Source organism: Hemitrygon akajei, chromosome 1 (genome assembly GCF_048418815.1).
Source record: "Hemitrygon akajei chromosome 1, sHemAka1.3, whole genome shotgun sequence".
Classification (NCBI taxonomy): Eukaryota; Metazoa; Chordata; class Chondrichthyes; order Myliobatiformes; family Dasyatidae; genus Hemitrygon; species Hemitrygon akajei.
In genome coordinates, this window is record NC_133124.1 from 194,088,610 (window position 1) to 194,108,487 (window position 19,878).

At 42.3% G+C, this 19,878-nt stretch overlaps 1 protein-coding gene across 1 annotated transcript in view; it reads left to right on the forward strand.

Annotated features, from left to right (window-relative positions):
* Positions 1 to 246: 246 nt before the first annotated feature.
* LOC140728475 (scavenger receptor cysteine-rich domain-containing protein DMBT1-like) overlaps positions 247 to 19,878 on the forward strand; it is a 187,370-nt gene continuing 167,738 nt past the window's right edge. Inside the window, exons 1-3 of the mRNA XM_073047287.1 lie at positions 247 to 292; positions 381 to 692; positions 2,345 to 2,452. Coding sequence (XP_072903388.1) covers positions 247 to 292; positions 381 to 692; positions 2,345 to 2,452 — 466 coding nt within the window. The remainder of the gene's footprint in view (positions 293 to 380; positions 693 to 2,344; positions 2,453 to 19,878) is intronic.

The window sequence follows — 19,878 nt, forward strand, 5'->3', positions numbered from 1 at the left end:
GAATTTGGTCCAATATGGCTGGATCAAATAAAATGTTCTTCGTACGAGTCGACGCTTTGGCAGTGTCATGCTGACCCGTGGGGGAAACACAGCTGTGACCTTAGTGACTATGCAGGGATAGTATGTGAAGGTAACAGAAGAAATCCATTGCGTGATGATTTGTATGTTAAACATAGATGGTTAAGATAAGTAGGCATTATTTCTCTCTTCTCACTAGAAGCCAAAATACCGGAGGGTTACTGCGGAATGGGCTGCGATTCAGGAAATATACCTGATACTCCCCGGTTAGCAGGTGAACTATGCTGTAAATTACAAAATCAGTTTAAATTAGTTCTGAAGTTGTGATTAATGCAATATAGATGTTTTCCGATTCCTTTCAGAATTAAGTTTGCGACTTTTTGGCGGCAACAACAATTGCTCAGGAAGGTTGGAGATTTTTTTCAATAATACCTGGGGCACTGTATGTGATGATTCCTGGAACCTGGCTGATGCCGATGTAGTCTGCAGGCAATTGGGTTGTGGCTCTGCTCTTTGGACTACGGTGGCGGAAAAAAGTAATCAGGGCGTCGGTGATATCTGGCTGGATAAAGTGAAATGCAAAGGAAGTGAATCTTTACTGTCCAGTTGTCCTTCCTCTCCACTCGGTCAGCATGACTGTGATCACAAGGAAGATGTCTTTGTCGTTTGTTCCGGTAGGTATATTTGTGCAAATGTTTATGTTCTGTTCAACTATTTTGTTGAATTCGGAATTAGGAACCACTGAAAAATAAAATCCTAAAAATAAGAAGTGGTTGAAATTTGTCCAATGTTTGTCTTCACAGCAATACTCAGAAGTTCCAATGGAGTCACCGTTTCAGGTATTTGATTTTTAAGTATATATCTGTATTTTTCCAGTTCTAATTTAGAATTCGGAGCTAGGAACAACTGAAAAATAAGACCCGTCGAGCCTTACCAATTTTCACCGAAGCAATACAAGAAGTACCCCATCTCGATGGATATTCTTGGTGTGACAGAATGCACCATGAGTTTGCTTCCAGCGTGTTTATCCTGATAGACGATGATTTCATTTGACCAGGGAGAGAATGCTGACGGCTTTGAGAGATAAATATGAAATTGGACTACTGATGGGGAATGTCTTTTTAGCTTTACTATAATTTGGAGACAAAAAAATGTGGCGTGATAACACAGATAGGGAAGGCTAATACCACTGTAAACCAACGTTCAACGCAGTTCAGCAGCTCATCTTGCCATTACCCCATGTTTGCAAGCAACTTATTAACAATCCCATGAGCTGAAAGAGGGGCAGCTGACTGTCGACCAGATGAGCAAAATGTGGAAACTCTTCTGGTCCAAATGGTATGCTTTACATTGCAGTTTAATATTGCTGTATCATTACTTTGATCTCTGCATTTTTAGTGCATCTCTCGCTGCCACACGATGGGTGGAGGGGAATTGGAATAGGTATAAATAGTAGAAAATCACGAGCATCAGTGGTTATTTGTTTCCAGGTTAAATACCACTTTTGCAAAAATAACGTAGTTGTTTCAATAAGATATTCCCAGGACGGTCTGTGCTCCTATTGTTACTTATTACACTCGATATTTGCAGCCACTTGTGCTTTTGTCCAACTTCATGATAACCCATATTATTTTCCTCTGCTGCTTTCCACCAAATAGTCGTTATCTTTCTACAAATCCTATTTTGCGAGTAATCAGGGAATACGCAGATTTACCTCAGTTCTTAAGTTTAAATAATATTCTTTGTAAATGAGTGAAACTTAAAATTAAAGTTCCTGTTTTAAGTTTATCTAATAACTTTGCTTTTAAGTATTCGTTGCTGTCTGTGTTACTCTTGGAATCGTCCTCGTGGCTGAGCTATTCGCATTGAAGATGTTAATAAGAAGGCAGTCAGCAAAAATAGGTAAGATTAAAGAATTGCGCTTTATTATTGTTCAGAATAATATTTCAATTACTGGTAAGAGCAATAATTGCTCTTTTCCCCCAAGTCCCTGCTAGTATAGGTTACCATACAGATGGTGCCCACATCTATCCAGTCATAAGAACCTCGTCGTGATTTGCAAAGTAATGTATCAATGCAGTCGATTGAAAATGAACAATTATTTTTATATAATCCAATTATGTCCTCTATTGGATCTTTCCGATTACTCGGTAATTAGCCTATATTTACAGATATGAACAGTACTGAAGGAATCTTAGACGTTCTTTTTTTTTTACCAAAGTTAGTATATATATTTATCTCCTATTGTTGATTTGAGTACGAAAAGTTGATTCTTCAATTTGGAACTTGTAAGTAAACATGATATTCCCAACTCTGACTTCAACAGGCGCCTTTTTGGGACGGGTAAACTCACCTGATATATTTTACCAAGCAATCTATGAAGAGATTGAGAATGCTCCCTGCATCATGAAGTTGGATTATACAGGAGATTCAGGTGTGTTTTGCAAACTGTCTTTTACTTTTCTGGCGATAAACACTTCTTCTATTCAGAAGGTATTAGAGATCAACAAAAAGCAGGAAAGGTTAACGAAACATACTTCAATGTTGAAATTAAAATTCTAAGATAGCTAATTATGGAAGTCCCATGGTAACATGTGTGATTTGGCCAGCATTAGAGTGAGAATTTCAACTTTACCTCATACTCTTTTCAGTGAATAGTGACGGGGGTGTATGTAGAACATCTTGATTTAAAATTTCTTCCTGTCTTTCTTATTGCACAGTTCGTGCAGTGGGAAAGCCAGGCAAACATAGAACGAGACTCCTTTTGCGGGATGCAGGAAGGCGGAGAGGCATCCAGTATCCCTGATGACTTCACCCACAAGAGGTGCAGCTTACTTAAGACCGTGTTAACAATTAGAGCTGGAAATGGGTGATTACTCAGAAGGCTGATCGGTTGATCGACAGTGCTTACAAAGAAGTTTTTGCACTCAAGGTGCAGGACAAAATTATCAGTCTGACTCTCAGGAGTGGACAGTGCGGAGTACCACTGTCGCTGCTCTCATTGACGACATCTGTCCCAACTCGGAGATGAATGGCGGGGGTTAGGGGGTGGAGGTGTGATGTTCATGCAGCGGACAGCCACAATGGTACGGGTTGTTTCATTGACTCCGGCTCAATGACCCGAAATGGACAGGAAGAGGTTAGGAGAGCTGTATTGATAGGAAACTCGTTGGTCAGTGGAATTGAGAGGAGGGTGTGTCTATGAGACGGAATTCCCCAATAGCATTTTGCATCTCGGGTACCACGAGTCCAAAGCATTTTTAAGCGGGAGGCTAAGCAGCTAGGCGTCGTAGTTCTCGTCAGTGCTAATGATATTAGCAGAAAGGGTGATGAAGTCCTACGAAGTGAGCTTCAGTTGTTACATGCTGTGTTGAAGAATTTGGCCAATTGATTGTGATCTCCGGATTGTTGCGCATGGATTGTTACATTGAGGTCAGAAACAGGAAGATTACATTGGTTAACTCGTGGTTCAGGAGATACTGCAGGAGAGAGGACTTCAAGTTTTTGGATCATTGGACTCTCGTCCAGATAAATTGGGACTTCCACAGAAGGGACTCTTTGCAACTGAACTAATACATCCAGTGACTAATACATTTCTTGGAAGGTTTACTGGTGATGGACGCTGGAGAGGGGCAGCCGGTGGTATTTGTGATTTAAACTAATGTTGCAGGGAAACGGGAACAAGAGCTCAAAAGCAGATCATGGAGTGTTTGTGGCATCAATCTTGTTAAGCCACCATAAAAATTCAGGGATCGAATGTTTGAGAATTGTATGACTATTATTCTGAGTTGTATATACTTAAATGCAAGAATCATTGTAGGAAAGGCATATGAGCTTCGGTCATCGATAAGCACATAAGATGAATAAATGATATCCATCAGTGAGACGTGGTTACAGCAATCCCATTCATAGAAAAATGCAGCAAATAATCTGTCCATTCGGCCCATCGATTTCGTGTCTAACTATTTAAAATGTCTATTGCTATCTGTATGCACCAGGTTTTAACTCTCTATACCCGTACCATCCATGTTCAAAAGCTTACTTCTTTTAAACATTGAAATCGAGCGCACATGCACCACTTGCCCTGACAGCTCATTCTATGCCCTCACGGTCCACTGAGTGAAGACGTTTCCCCTCATATTACCCTGACACATTTCAAAATTCACCCTTAACCCACGACCTTTAGTTGTAGTCCTACCCAATCTACGTAGAAAACACTGCTTACATTTACCCTCGCTACACCCCTCTTAATATTCTATTGGTCTATTTAAAGTCCCTTCAATATATTTTACGTTCCAAGGAATAATGCCCTAATCTACGCATTCTTTCCTGATAACTCAGGATCCCGGCCTTGGCAATACCCTTGTAAATATTCTCTGCAACATTTCAATCTTGTTTCAAACTTTCCTGTTGGTAGATAACCACAACTGCACACAATACTCCAATATATCCTTCAGCAAAGTCCTATGCAACTTCAACATATCAATCCACCTACTGTACTCAATACTTTGGTATATGGCGGTCAAAGTGCCAAATATTATCTTTACGAACGTACCTACCCGTCACACCACCTTCAGTGAATTATGAACTTGTACTCTCTGATTTATTTGTTCTGCCGCTGTCTTCAGTCCCCGTCCGTTGACCGTGTAATGCATGTCCGGGTTGTTTCTAACAAAGTTCAACAACTCGCACGTCTGCATTAATTTCCATCTGCCATTCTTCAGTCCATTTTCAAGTTGGTCCAGATCTCGCTGCAATTTCTGATATGCTATCTTGCTGTCCATTACACCCGTAAACTATATGTTATCTGAAATTGCGATGATCCAGTTATCCCCATTTTCATTGGGATCATTGATATAGATGACAAACAAGACTAGGTCCAGTACCGATCCCATCCAACCATAATATCATAAGACCTGGGAGCAGAAATAGGTCATTTAGCACTTTAGTCTGTTCCGTCATCCAGTCATGGCTGATATGTTTTTTTTCTCCTGCTCAACGTCGCTGCCTGATCTTCTTCCTGTAACCATTGATGCTGTCGCTAGTCAATAACCTGTCAACCTCCGCCTTAAATACGCCCAATGACCTGGGCTCCACTGCTGACTGTGGTAACATATTCCACAAATTTACTATTCTCTGGCTAAAGGAATGTATTCGCATCTCTGTTTAATTGGGCGCCTCTCTATCCCGAGGCTGTGCCCTGTTTTCTTGTGCTCCCGCATCTGGGAAACATCCGTTCTACATCAATTCTGTCCGGGCGTTTCAACATTCGAAATGATTCAATGAGATCAATCCTCTTCCTTCTCAATTCCAGAGTGTACATGCCGAGAGCCATCAAACGTTTTTCATTCGATAACGGTTACATTGCAGGAATCGTTATTGTGAATCTCCTCTGAATCCTAGACTTGTGACAACCAATCTTATCTTTGAAAGGATAATTTTGTCCGTTGCAATAATTTTGTTCTGAACAGAGTTGATAAATCACTTAGGATGCTGTGTCCAGATATCTGTGTTTTGATACACTGGTTCTTATTCACGTGCAACACTGGCTTAACTCCCTTTCCCATCCCCAACCCCAGCATGCATCAAAAGCAAACCTTCCTTCCAGGATATTAGCCCCTCTCCAGTTGAGCGGAAAGCTGAACTTTCTGGACAGATTGCACCGTTCCCAGACAACAGCACGATAATCCAACATTCGGAAGAAGAAGGCAGTAGGAGAGCACCTGAGGATTTACAGCAGGAAGACATTTTGAGTTCTTGACGGAAAAGAGAGGCGAGACTGCGGGACGAGGACGGAAAAGGGACAAGAAGAGGCAGTTGTTGATTGCAAAAGGATATAGAATGTGTGTGAGGCCAGTTTGCTGTGGTCGGTGTCAGATATGGGAAGTCTTGGAGTCTCCTGACGTCCCGGACGGCCACATCTGCACCCGGTGCATCGAGATGCAACTCCTAAGGGGCCATGTTAGGGAACTGGAGCTGCAGTTCGATGACCTTCCTCTGGTCAGGGAGAGTGAGGAGGTGATAGAGAGGAGTTACAGACAGGTGGTCACTCCCGGGCCACGGGGGACAGAGAAATTGGTTACAGTCAGGAGAGGGAAGGGGAAGAGTCAGGTACTATACCAATTGACAATAAGTACTCTTGTTTGAGTACTGTTGCGGGGGACAGTGGCAGTGCTTCTGGCACAGAGTCAGGCCCTGTGGCTCAGAAGATAGAGAAAGGAAGAAGAAGGCGATAGTGATAGGGGACTCTATAGTTAGGGGTTCAGACAGGCGATTCTGTGGACGGGGAAAAAAACTCGGATGCTAGTTTGCCTCCCAGGTGCCAGGCTCTGGGATGTTTCTGATCGCGTCCAAGATATCCTGCAGTGGGAAGGAGAGCAGCTAGAGGTCGTGGTACATATTGGTACCGATGACATAGGTAGGGAAATGGATGAAGTCTTGAAAGAAGACTACAGGGAGTTAGAAAGCAAGTTGAAAAGCAGGACCTCAAAGGTAGTAATCTAGGGATTACTGCCTTTGCCAGATGACAGTGAGAATAGGATTAGAATGAGCTGGAGGATAAATGCGTGGCTGAGGGTTTGGAGCAGGGGACAGGGATTCATATGTCTGGATTATTGGGACCTCTTTTGTGGCGGGTGTGACCTGTCAAAAAGAACGGGCTGCACTTGAATCCCAGGGGGACCAATCACGGCTATAGAAAGGGAGGACGCTGCATAAGGAGTGTCCACGAAGTCAGTCTGTGTGGAAGTCAGAAATAGGAAGGGATCAATCACTGTGCTGGGAGTAGTCTATAGGCCCCCAAATAGCCCTCGGGACATCAAGGAGCAGATAGAAGGCAGATTTTAGAATGGTGCAGGAAATACAGGGTAGTAGTTATGGGTGATTTCAACTTCCCTCATATTGACTGGCACCTCCTGAATGCAAAAGGGATAGATAGGGCTGAATTCGGCAGGTGTGTTCAAAAGGATTCCTGACACAGTATGTGGACCAACCGGAGATAGGAGAGGCTATACAGGATATAGTTCTGGGTAATGAACCTGGTCAGGTGACAGACCTCTTGTTGGGGGAGCATTTTGGTGAGCGTGACGACAACTCCCTTAGCTTCAGCATAGTTATGAAAAGGGATAAAATCAGACAAAATGGTAAAGTGTTTAACCGGGGAAGGGCTAACTTTGAAGGGATGAGGCAGGAATGAGCGAGAGTAAATTGGAAACAGATGTTCAAAGGGAAAAGCACAACATTAACGTGGGAGACGTTTAGGGACCACTTGATCTGGGTTCAGGATAGGTTTGTCTCACTGAGAAAAGGAAACAAAAATGATAGGAAAAGGGAACCATGGCAGACGAAGCATGTGAGGCAACTCGTCAAGAGGAAAAAGGAAGCATATGTTAGATATAAGAAGCAGGAAGTAGGAGGCGCTTATGAGAAATACAGGGTTGCCAGGAAGGAGCTAACGAAAGGACTTAGGAGAGCTCGAAGGGGGCATGAGAAGGCCTTGGCATGTAGAATTAAGGAGATCCCCAAGGCGTTCTATGCGTATGTGAAGAATAGGAAGATGACGAGAACGAAGGCGGGACCACAAAAGGATAAAGAGGGCAACATGTGCTTGGAGGCGGAGGAGGTTGGGGAGGTCCTAAATGAATACTTTGCTTTAGTGTTCAGAAGTGAAAAGGATCTTGATCAGGATGAGGTCGAAGTAGAGCGGACCTGTGTGCTGGACAATGTGGAGATTAAGGAATAGGTAATAGCGAAATAGGGAGAATAAGGTAATAGGGAGAAACCTGGGAACTCTAGACCGGTGAGTCTTACGTCGGTGGTCTGCAAACTACATGAAAGGATTCTTAAGGATAGGATCTACGTGCATTTGGAGAAGTACAGTTTACTCATGTATAGTTTACATGGTTTGTGAAGGGAGGATCGTGTCTCACGAGCCTGATTGAGTTGTTTGAAGTGGTAACAAAAGAAATTGATGAGGGTAGGGCAGTGGACGTGGTCTACATGGACTTTAGCAAAGCATTTGACAAGGTCCCTCATGAGAGACTCATCCAGAAAGTCATGAGGCATGGAATAAGTGGAACCTTGACTGTTTGGATTTTAAAAAAAATGGCTTAAAGGAAGAATGTAGAGGGTAGTTGTGGAAGGAAAGTATTCTGTCTTGAGGTCTGTGACTAGTGGAGTGCCGCAGGGATCCGTCCTGGGACCCCTGCTTTTTGTGATTTTTATAAATGACCTGGATGTAGAGGCGGAAGGAATGGTGAGTAAGTTTGCGGATGACACGAAGATTGGAGGAGTTGTGGATGGAGCTGTAGATGGTCGAAGGTTACAAGAGCATACAGATAAGCTGCAGAGTTGGACAGAAAAATGACAGATGGAGTTCAATCCGGACAAGTGTGAGGTGATGGATTTTGGAAGGACAAACCGGAAGACTGAGTACAGGATTAATGGTCAGTTACTTAAGAGTGTGGATGAACAAAGCGACCTTGGGGTTCATATCCTTGCATCTCTGCACAGGTTAATAGGGTAGTTACGAAGGCCTATGGGTTGCTAGGCTTCATTAACAGGGAGATTGAGTTCAAGATTAGAGAGGTCATGTAGCAACTCTACAAATCTCTGGTGAGACCACACTTAGAGTATTGTATTCAATTCTGCTCACCTCATAATAGGAAGAATGTGGAAGCTATGGAGAGGGTGCAGAGGAGATTTACCAGGATGTTGACTGGATTGGAGAACAAGTCATGTGAAGCAAGGTTAGCAGAGCTGGGACTTTTCTCTTTGTAGCATAGACGAATGAGAGGAGACTTGATAGAGGTCTACAAGATTATGAAAGGCATAGATAGGGTGGACAGTCACTACCTGTTTCCCAAGGCACCAATAGCAAACACCAGAGGACATAGGTACAAAATTAATGGAAGTTTAGGGGAGGCATCAGGGTTAGGTTTTTTACACAGCGGGTTGTGAGTGCCTGGAATGACTTGCCAGGGATGGGGCTACAGCATTAGGGGTATTTAAGAGCCTCTTGGACAGCCACATGGATGAATGAAAATTAGAGGGTTATGGGGTAGTGTGGGTTTAGTAAATTTTTTAAACGATTATATGGGTCGTCACAACATGGAGGGCTAAATGGCCTGTACGGTGCCGTAGTGTACTATGGCTCTGTGGTTCTATTCCGATCACCTCGCTCCTACATCACCTCCTCTGCCACATGTTAAACTGTATGATTTTCCTGTTTTTACTAGCAAATGACACGAGTATCAATCCAATGATTACAACACTGGATGCTCTGGCCTTTAAAGCAGCACCTACCACACTGAGCTCACTTTGGCGAACCCCGTCCCTCTACCACTCTATGTCTTTGTTACCTACACGGATCACGACCTTTGGCAGTTCACACTCTCACTTAAAAATGTTCAGGACTCAATCTGAGATCCGAGAGGCAAGATTACATCTGACAATCTCGTTCTCGTTTACAGTCTCTACTGCTGTTCCCACAACAGCTCCCTTCTTCTCACCCATTCCCTTCTAAGTAATAGAGCAGAACTCAATTCCAGAGACTTGGCCGCTGTCATTTTCCTCTTCTAGGCCATGTCCCCTGACAGCAACCCACGTGGCTTACCTGCTGTTGCGGGGCATGTCCACAGAAGTAGTCTGCACTGGCTGCTTCACAACTTTATGGGTCCGGACTGACACAATTTCCTGCGCCTTGCACCTTCGGTGTAACTATCTCTCTATATATCGCATTTATCAGCTCCTCATCCTACCGAATATTAGAGTTCATACAGATCTAGCTCGAATGTCACAATACGGTCTGTTAGATGCTTCATCTGGATGCATTTCCCGTAGGTGTATTTATGAGGGACACTGGAGTATCCATCCTTTTCTAACTGAGCAAAAGTAAAGATGGAAGAAGGATACATAAGTTATGGGGAAAGATGATCTAACTACAGCTGGCAGCTTTCTTTCACACAATCCTTTCCTTGCTAAGATGCCTCAACAATCTGAAACCTCAAAATCCATACTGTAACACGATTCTCTCCAACAATGGCCGCTGTGCTTACCCCTTGTGTAATGGACTTTCTTTCTTCCCCCGTCTTTGTCAAAGCGTGTAGCAGTTTCTGCGGTAGACGAAACAATTGGCTGTAAGTGGGGTATGGAATTTTATACAGACAAGTGTGCGGTGTTGCACATGGTCGGACTTACACCACGAGCGGTGGATTACTGAACAGTACAGTAGAGCAGAGGGAACTCGGAAAACAGATACATCATTCCCTGATAGATGCGTCAATAGTAAATAGGGTTATAAAGAAAGCTTCTGGCAGATTGGATTTCATAAGTCAATGTAGTACGTAAAGGAATTGAAATGTTATGTTATGAAGCTGTGGAAAATGCTGTTGAGGAGTAACTTGAGTATCATGTGCAGCTTTCGTCACATACCATCGAGAAAAGGTGTCAAAGAGTTTCAAGTAGTTCACGAAACATACCCGGATTTTTCAGGACTGCGGTTACAGGGAGGGGCTGAACCTACACAACACTTTATGGCATCATAACAGCGTATCATATCTGACAATGCTGAGATGATGAAGGGTTTATGAATTCTGTTCCAAAGGTAAAATTAATCTTTCTATCAACTACCTTTTTTATTGAATTCCAGACTCTGGTTCCATTGATTCCATGAATCAAATCGACTATTACTCCAGCGACCCGTTTACCGGCACCGTTCATGGACCAGAATATACTGAAAGAAACCCCTGTGTTTGTGGTTGGTGCATTTTTGTGTTGTGATTCTGACTTTATTTTTGACATATATCTCATGCTGGCCGAGAATATAAACTTACCAAGGAAGGTCTATACCTACGTATGTATAGTAGTGAAGCGTGTAAGTGAACGAAATGCCATTTTGTTTTTCGTTGCATTTTGCTCATTTCCGCGTGGCGCTTTGAAACTGAAATAGTGCGCAGTGTTCGTGCAGAATAAGCTGTTCATAGCCAGGGCACAGAAAACATTGATCTTTCATCGAAATGCCTATCATACAAAGAACAAAGAGAATATCTTTCATTCAGCAGGGTGCGCTGTATAACGTATGCTTACGAAATATCGATTTGATTTATACTTTTTCCTAGGTGTGGCTTCCAGTAAATATGGCGGCGCTGGAAATGAACTCATTGATTCACTTGATGCTCCGGTCCTGATGACCGGCGGAGTCGACAATCTCTGATGTTCACAGTTGCCCAATATGACCACGAAAGCAAATGTGAGTGCAGACTCCTTCATATGCCGTAGTGACCAACACTCTGGCTAACAAACCATTACGCGGGTTATGATTCTGAAGTACACAATCGTTAATTTGTTTTTCATAAAGATCTCTGCCCCGGGAAACTGGTTGTCACGCAGGAAAAGTTGCCATGCCAAAATCCCATCCAAATCACGGGACTCTACGATATTGCTTCTTCCACCTCTGTTTCTCTTTTTATATTCCTTTAGTTCAATTAAAACTACTTCCGGCAGTCGCTCCCCAGCAACCCGCCCTTCGATACAGATGAGATACATTAAATCTGCACTGCTGATTAAATCATTGCCGTTTATCTTCAATAGTTAATCCACGCCACACGATTCTCTCACTCGCGTATTGAAATTGGTATTCCTCGTTTCAAATTTCACATAATTGTGCTTATTTGGCAATACTAATACTTTCAGTGAGGATAAACAATGCCTTACAATTTCGTCAATGAAGTAAACATGCAGAGTAATATTTCAAATGTTATTTAATTCCAGTCCACACTTATCCGACATAATGTGTCTACTTTGTAGGTTATCAGAAAGTCCACGGTCCCATCTTCCCATGAAAGTCTTCAGGAGAACGTAAGAAATGTTCTGACTCAGATGGAGGATCTTTTCTTTCATCTGTCAAGAAGGATGAGCATGCAGATCTTCAAATTGTGGCTGCTCTCGGACAAATAACAATAGTAGAAAACTGACTGTTTTTGAGAATATCTGCTTTGAATCTTGTACGATAATTTTCAAAAGAACATCTTTATTCAGCTGAACGTAAATACATCTGAGGAAATGGAAAAAAATCAGAATATCAAAAAGTCAGAAGAAACATCATGGTCATTTCTAACGATAAAATATTACTTGAAGGAATTTGTTTGTAATGGATTTTCCAGTATTCCGTACAGTTGTTAACGACATCACCGGTGTGTTCACATGAAACATTTACGGCTTTATCGCGCTTTATTTTTTTATGGCTGTTGGCAGTCGCTGATCAATTTTTATATTCTTCAAGCAACTTAAATAAATATATCATTTTATTAATAAGTTCTCATTTTGTCCGAAACACAAGCCAATCCACGGACACTGAAGGAGAGAGAGAGAGGTTGATGGGAAGGGGGAGGCTGATGGAGAAAGAAATGGAAAGGGGGAACAAACAGGAGAGCGAGGAGGGAAATTGGAAGAGGGAAATTAATGTTTGGATTCAGAAAACGGTAACAACTGTTTGTCTTGTCAATGATGTCGAGACCTGTTGAAGCCATGAATGAAAGAAAACGCAAAGAAAATAAGAGCAAGTTTCACTCACATTAATACTCACCTACATTCTATATGGACGTCCATATTTATGAGATCATGTCATCCAGTCCTCGACTCACCAGGGAAATGAAACATCCTCGTAAGTTTGACTGTGTCGAAGGCTGACAACATTTAATGTATTTCAATGAGATGCCCCTCCCCCCACACACATGCACATTCTTCTGAGTCCCAGTGAGCACAAGCCCAAAGCAATCAAACGCATCTCGTACGGTAAGCCTTGCAATCCTGGAATCAAGTGTGTGAACCTCTTATGAAACCTCTCCAATGTCAACACATCTTTCTCTGATAGGTTGCCCAAAATTGCTCATCGTATTCTAATTGAGGCCACCCCAGTGAATTCTTTACCCTTAAGGTTATAGCCCTGTTGTTACATTCTAGTCCACTGTAAATGTATGCTAACATTGCATTTACCTTTATTATTGTAGCCTTGTAAATTGACCGTCAGTGAATCCTGCATGCAGACTCCGACGTCCCTTTGCACCAGAGAATTTCGAGCTTTATTTATGTTTAGAAAACATTCTAAGCTTTTAGTCTGCAGCCTCTCGACATCTGCAACTCTACCTTGAATTCTACCCATTGTCGTCTCATCTGAAATGTTGGCAACAAAACAATTAATTCAATCATGTAAATCATTGACGGATAGCGTAGAAGAAGAGCCGTACCAAATAGATCCCTGTTGAACCCTGGAGTCAGTGAAAATCACTAGAAAAAGTTGCCTTTAGTCTAACACATTACCTCCTGCCATTCAGCCAATGCTCTATCCATGCTAGCATCCTTCCTGAATAACCATTTGCACTTAACTTTGAGAGGGTACCTCGCGTGTGGCACCTTGTTTAAGGTATTCTTAAAGCCTCAGTACATAACATTCACTTGGAAACCAGACCAACGTTGGCATATTTTATCAAGTGCCTCTCCTCTGTAGCCATGCTCGAATTCTTTGATTGTTAGAAGGTCATGAATAATGCGTCCGCAATCTCTCGAGCCACCACTTTTAACACCCTGGTGTTTAGAGCATCCGGTATAGGTGACAATAAGCTTTGGTCCTTTCAGCTTCGCAATCACCTTCTCCTCCTTAAATGCAAAATTACTCACATTTGGTCCTCAAACTTTGAAGCTTCCGGCATGCTGCTAAAGCTTTCCACAGTAGGTACTGTTGGAAAATATGTACTCAGTTCGTCCGCAATATTCCTATTCCCCATTACCACCTCTCCAACATTCTTTCTCAACTGTCCTCTGTTGGTTTAACAAAGCTGCCCAACCATACAACTTACGACTAATTTTGTTCAGCTATATGTCCTCTCTTTAGTCTATATGTTGGGATTGACTCTCTTTTCAGTAAATTGCCTTTACTTCTTTAGGATATATGTATGCCGTACCTTTCGAATGCTCCCAGAAAGTCCAGCAATTGCTGCTCCGCTGTCATCTGTGCTATTGCCTCCTTTCAATATATTCTGGCCAGCCCCTATCTCATGCCTTTGTCATCATGATACTGATTCAACTGAATTTAACATCTCGTTCTCCAACTTTAGTGGGAATTCTGTTACATATGATTACATTCTCCATATGGCTCCTTTACCTTAAGCTCTTTAATCTTCTCCGTTTCGTTGCACAACACCCAAACCATAGAACTGACCACTAGTGGGCTCACAAACGAGCTGCTTCAATTTCCCCGTTTGGGATCCAGTACCAATCGGATTTACCCAAACTATCTGCGTATTTTATTACCCCTTGAATGGTGATATATATTGCCCTTTTGATGCACTTTCTATCTTACCTTGTAATTTCCATACCGCAGCTTTGCTAAGGTAGATTTTTCGCATCAGTGTCCCGTTGAACTTGTAGTTTCTTGGCTCGACCCACAACGGCTCTACACTTTATGAACCCATGCCAACTATTTCTAATGAATTGACTTCATTTTTTTTAGAAACTGAGTCATATGACCTCATCGATCTACTTACCATTCTTACGATATATCATATTCTTGAAAGTTTAGCTCTCAGCTATATTCCTTCTGCCACGATTCAATGAATCAACGTCATACATGCCAATCTATAAACGTGCGGCAAGTTCACTTACATTATTCTGCTATTTGTCTGCATTCAAATATTGCATCTTCTGTCCTATAACCTTCGTCCTTTTCGATTTTTTTCCCCCTTTCGCATTGCAACTCCACCAGCTGACTGCCGTTTACAATCCACTACACACTGTATCGGTTTGGAAAACAACAACACTATCCTCAGCCCTGCCACTCTGGCACAAATTGCCCTGAAAGGATTAAAAAAAAAAAATCCTCCCGAAAAGCTCTAGTAAAGCCGCCCGCAAGGTTTTTCGACACCTCTGTTTCAGATGTTACGTGTTCTTCTGCACAGGCCAAACCAGGAGTAATCGAAATTATCCAAAAACCTGAACTTCTCCCCCCTTCGTCCCCTCCTCAGTACCAGTTCCTGAGTCACGGATTCATCTGCCAAATAATAATATTCTCACCCTGACTGGCGCGTGTGAATCCAACCGGTTTGTTCGGCCCCCCTCCTTCAAAGGTATCGAAAATGATATACGTATTATTGATGTGAACTAGCACAACGGTACTCTGCCCTGTATGCGCGTTTGTGTTTCTTCTCCTACAGTCACACAGTTACCTACCTCCTGCAACCTAAAGGTGACTACCTCCACTGTAGCTTTGTTCCATCAGTTCCTCGGCACCTGTATGAACCAAACGTCTTCGAGCTCCAGCTCCATTTCCCTACAGCTTCTTTTCAGAGCTTCAGATCAGTGCGCTTAGTGTACTTGCATTTTCCAGAAGACAAGAGCTCTTCCAGAATTCCCAAATCTCCCACACAAAACAAAACTCTGTCACTGGAGTGATACTTATTAGACTAGTGGTGCCTGCACAAATGAGGAATGAAGACTAAAGAAGAAGATACTTACCAGATACTTACCTCGCCAAATCGAGATCTCACCTAAATCAGATGAGCCAAAGAGATTTGAACTCCGGCAACTCACAAAATGGCCGCTCCAAGAATTGCTGCTCAGTTTACCCATGCATTATTTTAGTGCGCATCTTCTAAGGTATCCCATTAATTGTTTGGCTGAAACCTAACTCCGAAAACTGTTACAAAGTTCTGCCCTTTTAAAACTTCACCCGTGATCGAAAGTGAAATCTTTAATGCCTTCCATTCTCCCGCTCATTGACTTGGCGCAGGCCATATCCTTATATACTTGTTCTCTGTTTACTGCACTCATATAGAGACAGATCCTCCATATTTCTACAAACACTCCTCATATTTTCAATATTTTCTCACAGAGGGTACGCATTCAATAATTCCTCCAATAATATGTTTTTATTTCAACGTTTCAGAAGTTTTTAGATGATAGCCCAACGCTTTTATCGATAGCCAGCAAAACAGCCGGGATTTCACCAATTCAGAAAAGCTTACCTGAACATACAACGATCCGCCGTATGTCTGGAGATTTCTCTGTGACTGATGCCTGCATCTCCCTAACAGTTTGGACGACTTCAATTACTTTCTGGGGAGGGGGTATTTGTACAAATTGGATGGTTTGCAACCGAACTGGGGCGGAACCAATAACTTTCTGTAAGTTTAGCTGGCGATGCCCGCCTGGAGGATTCAAATTAGAATTGTAGTGTGTTGAGAGAGACCGCTTCTGTACAGCAGGTACAGTTCTTGTGGGGAAACTGGATATTAGGACTGGAAAGAAAGACAGCAAACGAAAATTTGAGCATTTCGGACATGTTCTACGTTGATTTTACTTCTATGAAAAGGGCATTTTATATAAGGCAGCTGACTTTCAACCAGAGACCACAAGTTGAAATTATGATATTGTAGTCGCTAGTGAAACTTGGATGCATGAAGGACAGGCCTGGCAGCTCAATAGATTTTTTTTGCATCCGTTGTTTTAGATAGGACAGGAGACGAGGTATTAAAGTGATAGGTTAAGCGTCAGTCGTCCAGGAAAATATGGTAGAGCCCAGATAGCAGTGCTGAGAGAGTCACAACTGAGGTTATACGTGAGGAACTGAGAAATAAAATGGAGATGACCACAGTACTGCTATGTTTTTAGACAGGGAGATGGGAGAGATTTTGAACGATTTCTTCTCTTCGGTATTCACGAAGGAGAAGGATATTGAATTGTGTAAGGTGTGGGAAACAAGTAAGGAAGTTATGGAACCTATGACAATTCAAGAGGTGGAAGTACTGGCGCTTTTATGAAATTTAAAAGTGGATAAATCTCCGGGTCCTGACAGGATATTCCCCAGGACCTTGAGGGAAGTTTGTGCAGAGATAGCAGGAGCTCTGACGGAGATCTTTCAGATGTCATTAGAAACGGGGATTGTGCCGGAGGATTGGCGTATTGCTCATGTGGTTCCATTGTTTAAAAAGGGTTATATAAGTAAGCCTAGCAATTATAGACCTGTCAGTTTGACATCAGTGGTGGGTAAATTACTGGAAAGTATTCTTAGAGATAGTATTTATAATTATCTGGATAGACAGGATCTGATTAGGAGTAGCCAGCATGGATTTGTGCGTGGAAGGTCATGTTTGACAAACCTTATTGAATTTTTTGAAGAAGTTACGAGGAATGTTGACGAGGGTAAGGCACTGGATGTAGTCTATATGGACTTCAGCAAGGCCTTTGACAAAGTTCCACATGGAAGGTTAGTTAAGAAGTTTCAGCCGTTAGGTATTAATACTGGAGTAATAAAATTGATTCAACAGTGGCTAGATGGGAGATGCCAGAGAGTAGTGGTGGATAATTGTTTATTGGGATGGAGGCCGGTGACTAGCGGGGTGCCTCAGGGATCTTTTTTGGGCCCAATGTTGTTTGTAATATTCATAAATGATCTGGACGATGGGGTGGTAAATTAGATTAGTAAGTATGCTGATGATACTAAGGTAGGAGGTGTTGTGGATAATGAGCTAGGTTTTCAAAGCTTGCAGGGAGATTTATGCCGGTTAGATGAATGGGTTGAACGTTGGCAGAAGGAGTTTAATGCTGAGAAGTGTGAGGTTCTACATTTTGGCAGGAATAATCCAAATAGAACATACAGGGTAAATGGTAGGGCATTGAGGAATGCAGTGGAACAGAGAGATCTAGGAATAACATTGCATAGTTCCCTGAAGGTGGAGTCTCATGTAGATAGGGTGGTGAAGAAGGCTTTTGGAACGCTGGCCTTTATAAATTAAAGCATTGAGTACAGAAGTTGGGATGTAATGTTAAAATTGTACAAGGCATTGGTAAGGCCAAATTTGGAATATTGTGTACAGTTCTGGTCACCGAATTATAGGAAAGATATCAATAAATTAGAGAGAGTGCAGAGACGATTTACTAGGGTGTTACCTGGGTTTCAGCACTTAAGTTACAGAGAAAGGTTGAACAAGTTAGGTCTCTATTAATTGGAGCGTAGAAGGTTGAGGGGGATTTGATCGAGGTATTTAAAATGTTGAGAGGGATAGATAGAGTTGACGTGAATAAGCTGTTTCTATTGAGAGTAGGGGAGATTCAAACGAGACGACATGATTTGAGAGTTAGGGGGCAAAAGTTTAAGGGAAACACGAGGGGGTATTTCTTTACTCAGTGAGTGAAAGCTGTGTGGAATGAGCTTCCTGTAGAAGTAGTAGAGGCCAGTTCAGTTGTGTCATTTAAGGTAAAATTGGATAGGTATATGGACAGGAAAGGAGTGCAGGGTTATGGGCTGAGGCGGGTAGGTGGGACTAGGTGAGATTAAGAGTTCGGCACGGACTAGGAGGGCTGAGATGGCCTGTTTCCGTGCTGTGATTGTTATATGGTTATATGGTCAGAGGGATTTTGAGGTGCTAAATTGTAGAGAGATAGAGGACAGCTGCGAGAAGAACCAAGTTGTAATAGTAGTTTATTTTAACTTCCTCACATCAACTGAGAATCGCATACTGTAAAACGCCAGGCTGTGATAAATCAGTCACCTGTTATGGAAAGCTTCAGAGCAACATATGCTGACTTCAATGAGAGAGTGTCCACGAGATCTCATGTTAGGAAACGAGTCACGACGAGTGACGGAAGTATATAGAGGAGAGAGAACCAGGCCTAGCGATCGCAATTCGTCTAATTTCGGACTAATGATGCAGAAAAATAGAAATGGTCCTCTCTTCGAGATTCTGAATACCAGAGTCCAATTTTTTGGCGTTAGAAATGACCGTGGACATGTGGATAGTCAATGGTGGTTTCGTGGCAAAGTGGTGTTAATTATTGGAAGGCATTCAAAGAGACAGAATATTCAAGTATTTTGATAGACAGGGTCTGAACAGGGATAGTCAGCATGACTATGTGCGTGGCAGGTCGTGTCTAAACAGTCCAATGCTGTTTTTGAAGATCGTTACCAGGAAAGGTGATGAAGGAGAGGTGGTGGAACTTGTCCAGGTTTACATTTACAAGGCCTTTCACAGAGACCAGCATGGGAGGCTGACGCAGAAGCATCTGTCGTTTAGAATTCATGTTGAAGGAGTAAATGGGATTCAACCCTAGCTTTGCATGAGATGCCAATAGATGCCCGTAGAAATGTGCATTCTGATTGCATGTCTGTCACTACTGGTGTACCTCAATAATCTATACTGGGTCCATTGTTGAATGTCATCGGCATTAGGATTGTGTGAACGTTAATTAGCAGGTTTGAGAATGGGACAGTGTTCAGCGAGGAATGAAATCAAAGCTTCAAGCGTTATCTTGACTTGGAGTAAAGAGGAACTAAAATGTGTCAGATGGCTTGAACCTGAACGTGTCTGGTTGGTTGCACCTTGGGGTGACAAACTACACTTATATTGTGAACGGCAGGACGTTGAGAAGTGCCATCGAGCAGAGGGATCTGGAATTTGTTGAAGACAGACACGTTTCTAAAGGGAGGCTTTTGGAACATTGACCTTTATTTATCAGAGTATTATATACAGGAACTGGGATCTTATGCTGACGTTGCAGAAGACGTCGATGAGTCCAACTTTGGAGTATTATAGAGATTACTCTTTATCTACCTGCATAACAGAAGTTGATACGATTGAAAGAGAACAGGGACAATTATTAGTGATATCTCCAGAAAATGAAAGCACGTATTATATGGTCAGATTAAGTGAGTTATGTCTTTATTCCTTGAAGTACTAGAGAATGTCCGGAAATCCAATATAGGTAGGAGAATTATGAGAGATTGAGAGAGAGCAAAGGTAAACAGCCTTTTTTCCCAGCTTCCAGCTTGCGCTGAATTAGAGATCACAGAATAAATGTGAAACGTGATAT